At 31.1% G+C, this 6,845-nt stretch overlaps 1 protein-coding gene across 1 annotated transcript in view; it reads right to left on the reverse strand.

The window, feature by feature from the left end:
• Positions 1 to 361: 361 nt before the first annotated feature.
• Positions 362 to 6,845, reverse strand: part of LOC106460328 (GTP-binding protein REM 1-like) — a 9,767-nt gene continuing 3,283 nt past the window's right edge. The window contains exons 3-4 of the mRNA XM_013920021.2: positions 1,468 to 1,666; positions 362 to 841 (exon numbers count right to left, since the gene is read on the reverse strand). Of these exons, the coding sequence (XP_013775475.1) occupies positions 558 to 841; positions 1,468 to 1,666 (483 nt within the window). The 3' untranslated portion in view covers positions 362 to 557. The remainder of the gene's footprint in view (positions 842 to 1,467; positions 1,667 to 6,845) is intronic.

Here is a 6,845-nt window from a genome sequence, read left to right on the forward strand (position 1 = left end):
TCCCAATCGTAATAATTAAAAGCAACATTTTAATTTATTCACAATAACCTAAAGTTAGTTTTAGATTTTTCATTATGTATAATATATTATTAATGAATTTGGTCTTGTCTACACAGAAAACGTCATATTTAAACACGTAATTAAACTTCACTTTTCATCATTCTAGTGTATAACAATTAAAAAAGCCCTTACAAATGTGAATAGACCTACAGGGTGTTATAATACTTAATTATTTAACAACAACTGCTACCTCAACCCTACTTATTTTATACGCAGACACCAAAGATGTAGCAGCCAGCTGGTGGAAGATATTACAATAAGGTTTTAGAAGTTTGAATATTTGTGACTTTGTCAAATTGAAGAAAACAAGACGTGATTAAACTTACTCTAGTAAGTTATAAGAAGATAACAATCTCCAATTTATTGAGAATATTCATAAAAGCTGATTTATGTATTTTTGCTTAAGATTTTCATTTTTCTCCTTCAAATATGAAAAATTCGAGTATTAAAGACAGAGACTGATAAAACGTTCTACATCTTCATGGTTACTTCTTGGCTTACATAACATGAAGGTTAGCGCAGGACTTGGATCTCCGACATTTCTTCTGGAAGAACTGCTTAATTCTGTCCTTACTTCTCAAAGAGCTAACCGTTGAGAAGGATAATCCAATAATTTTATCTAAACTAACGGAACAACGCTTCTTTCCTGACCTATCTGACTGAGAGTATTTCAGTCGAATTTGACTGAGGATTCCTACCAGAAGTTCATCTACATGATGGTTGATTCCTGCTGAAGTCTCGATGAATTTACAGTTTTGGGACGTAGCTAAATCTCTTCCAGCTGAAAAGAAAATCGTACATGAATATTTTGAAATAACAAAAAGATAGAGAAAGTCCACTCTGGCTTTATGCAAAGTTTGTTGTCTAAGTACTTAACTTCCGATAATTTTGTAGACCTTAATGGAACGCAAAATATAGAATTCTTAAACAATGAAGCGTAAGGATTCAATTGAACATTGCTTTAAAAAAAATATGTGTACATATTGATTTCTATTTTATTTTCCAGCTTAATAAAAAGATTTAATGATTTTTTTCACTGCTGTAATCAAGGTTAAGGTTAACAGCCTTATAGCTTCAAATGTGCTCTACTATATTTTTGAAGAAAATCCTTTGTTCCAAGTGTTTTCTAATATAAAAATAAGTTAAAAGTTTGAGTTATTATTTTTTTTCTTAATTGTTAACCTTGGGGTTAACAACTTGTTTCGTAATCAGAAATCCTGAATGAGATCACAAATATACCTAAGTATATTGTTCCTAGAAACCAGTTGAAATAAAAAATAATAATAATAGAGTGACTTTAATTTTATTAAAACTAGAATATTATTTTAACTACTAGGCTTAACGCTTATTATAGTAAAATAATCATATTTTATACTTACCCTAAGTATCCTGTTTTGTTTTACTTACCGTCAGTACTAACTGTTCTTAATCTCGCCAAGTCCGTCTTATTTCCCGCCAAGATTACAGCTTTTTTCTCCATATCTTGTAATTTTTTTATATGCTTTATAATGGTTTTAGCCAGTTGAAAACTTTCTCTGTGAGCTACCGAGTACACCACTACATAGGCATCGGCGTTCTCTACCAGCAAGGTAAGGTTTGTTTCTGTCTGGAAGAAAGTGAGCCAAAGAAAAGTATGACTGAAATGAATTGTACGAAAAATGTATTCTGTCTAATATTTTTCTGGCGGTGCCTTTAGAAAACTTTGGCTTAAAGCGTAAGTCGTCGGCAAAGACATAAGGGTAATGCTTCTAACGCATGTGCACAGTTGATCTTTCTTCCAGGATATATGGGTCGATTGCTATCGTTTAGAATATATTTTTGCTAACTTTTTCAACTTATGCGCAAACTTTTAAGTAAAGAAGATGTACAGAAGTACAAATGAAATTAATACTCAGGGAAGTATATGCATATATAGGTTTTTAAATAATACAAAATTAATGACTGAACACAATTAAAATAAATATTCATATTAGAGGTTTATCAAGCAAGGAAAAACAGTGTTTAATTATCCATCAATAAGTACCAAAATGTCTCGTTTTAGTGTTAGAAATTCTTATTGTTTATATCAATACAGTGAGAGGTGAAGCTGGAATTATCTGTTCAAAAATATACGTTTTTATATATATGGTAATCATTTAATTAATAATTCCTTAAATGAAAGGATATTTAGGAAAAACAAGAAATAACCTTAAAATAGCTCTATGATATATCTATTTGTCAAGGAGAAATTATTATATTAATTAAAACAGTATATGATTATTAAGATAACTTATGCAATGTTCAGTTATCACACATTTCAAAAATTGTAATATAATTTATAAATATAAGGTTAGTGAATCAAAAAAGTTTTATAAACATATATTGCGCGTGAACCTACTAATTTGTTGTGTGTATATATATATGCAAAATATGAGCAATAATAACAATTAAAAAGGTTTTAGTCAAACTCCATTTGTTTGTTATATCAAAAAATTTGCTTCACTATCTTACAGTACCCATTTTGAACTATAAATCGAATCGTTTTGTATGAAAGGGATTTTAGGTCATCAACTGAGTCGTTATTTATGAAATATATATATACAACAAATAATTTTGATAGACATAATATTAAACCAGTATAGAATTAAATTACACTGGAATTTTCATCTGTTCGAACCATAAAATTCCTCAGATTATGTAATTCATAAATAGTTCTATACTCCCTTTTTTTGTTGTTTCACGGAGCTTCTCCCACTACGCCCTTTCAGCCGTGGGGGCGTTATAATGTTACGGTCAATCCCACTATTCGTTGGTAAAAGAAGAGCCCAAGAGTTGGCGGTGGGTGGTGATGACTAGCTGCCTTCCCTCTAGTCTTACACTGCTAAATTAGGGACGGCTAGCGCAGATAGCCCTCGTGTAGCTTTGCGCGAAATTCAAAAACAAACAAACAAACAATTTATTGGAGTTTGTCCTCTGCTGCTCCTTTTAAATATACTAAATCTTATATCGCGAGCGGGGTGAAGAGAAACCTATTTCTGAACATCCCCGGTTTCCTATGGACCTAGAATTCTACTTTAATCTGTGTCCCTGCACCCAAACCGAGACTAACTACCAAGTTAAAACAAACAAACTTATATCGTTGACAAAATTTGTATCTTCTTGTATTATCACTCAGGTAATACCAAGTAAAATACTATAAAAAATTTATATGTATTTAGAAAAAAAAGGAGTGTTTAATAAAACAAACGAGTGTTTAAAAGTTCACTTTATAACATCTAATGTTTATTTAGCAATACTGTAATTTGTGGTATTGTTAAATTTTATGTCTGACGCAAGCATACAACCCTTATGTGACTCGAACCTATGTTACTTAAAACCTTCTGATAAATATAGTACACCTACTGATCACAAACTCCAGTCGAATAGACGTTAAATTATTATTTGTGATAGCGGGTCTATTAAGTTGTAAAGAATAGTAAAGTTATCAGTTATTTAAGTAATGCACAACGATGCAGACATCTCTATGGCGAGTTGCCAGGTCTGTTTTATGATTAAAATGTTTGAGCGCTAAGAATTAATTAGTCTTTGATCTAACCGTTATTACACTTTATACATATCGGCATTTTAGACAGTGTACTTCTAAAAATATTGAAAAGGTTTGGCAAATAAAGTAAATACTACACGAATTATTTTTAACACTCTGGATCAACAGCAGTGGGAAATTAAAAATTTTAAATATTAAGATTTGACGATTTGGGAAAAGCACAAAAAGAATACTAACTTTTTTTAAAGATGAAAGGGTGCCGACAGAGAATATAGCATTGTGCGTTGGATTTGGGCTTCTTATACAGATCAGTTGATTTTTTTTTTCTTAATTATTTCACCTTTTATACATGTTGTTAAGAGACATACATGCTCAGCGAGAAGAGACGCCACCATATTTGATTTGAACTGTTTTATTTGAGAATGTCCACAGTTGGTTTCTTTATGTAAGTTGCATAATGTTAAGTAACATCCCACACACTGCACATACGACATTTTACTGCACTATCTTTGAATTATAATTATGTCTTATCCATGGGGAAGGACACATATTGTATTTCCAACGTCTCTTCCGTCTTCCTTCTAATAATTACGTTTGTCCACTATTCGAAACTTGGAGGGCATATGCATGGGTCTAACACATCTAGATAGCTTTTTTATTCAGTTTTCTGATCCGATTTTAATATTTCAAAGGTCAAACATTACAAAAACATATTTTTTCCTGCGATTCCTTTATATTTCCATAATCCAAATGAAGCCTAGCATAACGATATCTTGAGAAAACTCTCACAAACTAAAGTAGACAAACTTGGAAGTTGAGATTTAAATTCTTTTTCTTTAAGAGCTAAGGTAACAGTCGCAAAATTAGGGTTTTTAGATTTTTTTCTTTATATTTCTACCAATACAGATTAAAATTTGCACAAAGGTACGTTACAACAATTCCTACAAACTGAAGTACAGTTTTGGGGTTCGTGCCTTTCTTACGATATTACAAGGATCAAACTATTTTGCAGAATTAGGATTTTTTGGCTTCCTAGTCTTATATTTTGACCAATGTGGATGCTATTTTTGCGTAATGATACCTTGTGTCAATCTCCACATACTTAAACAGACATATTTGAGATTCCTTCCTCTCCTACGATATTACAAGAGTCAAAGTTCAAACTATTTTGAAGGATTGAGGTTTTTGGATTGCTATTTCTTTATATTTCGACCGAAATAGATGAAACTTAGCACAAAGGTACCTTGCGACAACACCAAAGACTGAATCAGACATATTTGAATTTTCACATTTCCTTTTATTTTACAGAAATATATATAATAGGGAGATCTGAACCCAAAGATATGGCCTGCATATCTAAACGTTACAAGAGGTTGTTATTAATAATGTCTTGATTCACACAATTTATAAAATCGATATATTATGTCGAAGTATAGGCTTTATTTGCCAAACATTACTTACAAAGTTTTTGTCTTGTAAAGAAATCTATTTACACTGAAACTGTCTATTCTATGTATTATAAAGTCACGATTTAGTATGATCCAACATGTCTTTATCACAAATAAGTCCCTAGTTGATACTGTGTTAAGTATCTCTCCTCTGAAGTTTATGCCCTCGTTCTCTGCCTTAAATACCTTGAAAGCTATTATATTCTGAGGATTGTTTCGAATAAGGTGGATGTGGGAGACATATTGCATTCGCTTAAAAATTTTAACTATTATATATATATATATATATATATATTTTGCATTATTGAAATTAATAGTTTTAGGAATGAAGAAAACTGATAAAAAAATAAACAAAATCAAGACAAATGAAAAAGGTGGTTTTTTGTGAACTGTTTTGTTCATTAAATATTTTGTAAGTTACTCCCTGTGTTTTCTGTTTGTTTTTTGAAATGTTATTATAATGATATTAATAACAGTAGATCTAGATATGTATATATACCTACACAGGTTTTTTTGTTGTTGTTCCATTTCAACTGCCTGTGTTTGAATCAAATATTCAATTAGTTTATAACACTTAATGTTTCAATATTATAAAATCACCCAGGAATAGATAAATTTCTTAACAATACTAACGACACAAGCCACCTGTATGAGCAAGTCTTAAGCTTAATTCATTACAGATTCTACCTGATATTATATGAATTAAAAGCTAGTCATCACTTGTTAGCCTTCGTATGAGTAGGATCCAGAAACAAGAAAAATAAAATTCCCAGTCAAAGGTGTTAAGATGAAATATAATTAAGTGAAGGTAATTCAGTAGTAAAAATTATTTTCAAAGTAAAACTTCAAAGAAAATTCCAACATATATTGATAACAAGCGAAGTTTCATAACATACATACGTTGTATATTTGTTTAATGTATGTATAAACAACGATTTTCAGTGCAGATTATTAATATGACTAGATCTGAGCATTGATGACTAGATGTGGACATTGATGACTACATATGGGCATTGATTCTGGTTAGAGGAGTTTCGGAAAACATGAGGTAACAGAATGATCTGGGTAAAAGTTTTAGATTCAGGTTACCTGTTATCGTTTTCTTCGTTATTATTACCGTTGATAATGGCCCTGATATTTATATCGATTAGCTACATCTTTATATTGTCATTATCACTTACTAAAAGCGCTTTTAGTTTCTTTATAAACATTCTCACAATGATTCATTCGTACCAGTAATGCTATCATGTTACTGGCATTACTTCGTACAATATTATTTTAGATATGTTTTATAATTATTGAATTATTAACAATATAATTAATTCAAATTGGAATGGTAAACTGAACGGCACCTTATGAACATGTGGGTTAAATGGGTGCAGATATAGCCGTCACTAGCTTTGTAATACTGATTAGAGGGAGGGCAGAAAGTCAGCAGCACCTGCTACCATTATGATTTCGCGACTGACTGTAACTTTTATGACGCACCAAAAGCTGAAGGTGCGGAACGTGTTCAGCAGTATCGTGTCTTTAACCTCAGTGCGCCAATAAATAGGTCACGTTTTATCATTAAAATTATTGCTTTATATTTAGAATTTAAGATTAAGAATGTAATTGTAATTCTTTTAGCCGCCACCCTAAACATTGGTTGTTAAGTATTCCAGTTTCTTGAGCCCAAGTAATTTATATTTTTGGTTAAGGCGCTTGACTCGCAGTATGCGAATTTGAAGCAATTCCGAAACGACCGTTTTTAATATTTATTATAAAACTTCGTTTTCTACTTGAAGAATCATTTGTAAGTACTCTGACACAGC

Source organism: Limulus polyphemus, unplaced genomic scaffold (genome assembly GCF_000517525.1).
Source record: "Limulus polyphemus unplaced genomic scaffold, Limulus_polyphemus-2.1.2 Scaffold753, whole genome shotgun sequence".
Classification (NCBI taxonomy): domain Eukaryota; kingdom Metazoa; phylum Arthropoda; class Merostomata; order Xiphosura; family Limulidae; genus Limulus; species Limulus polyphemus.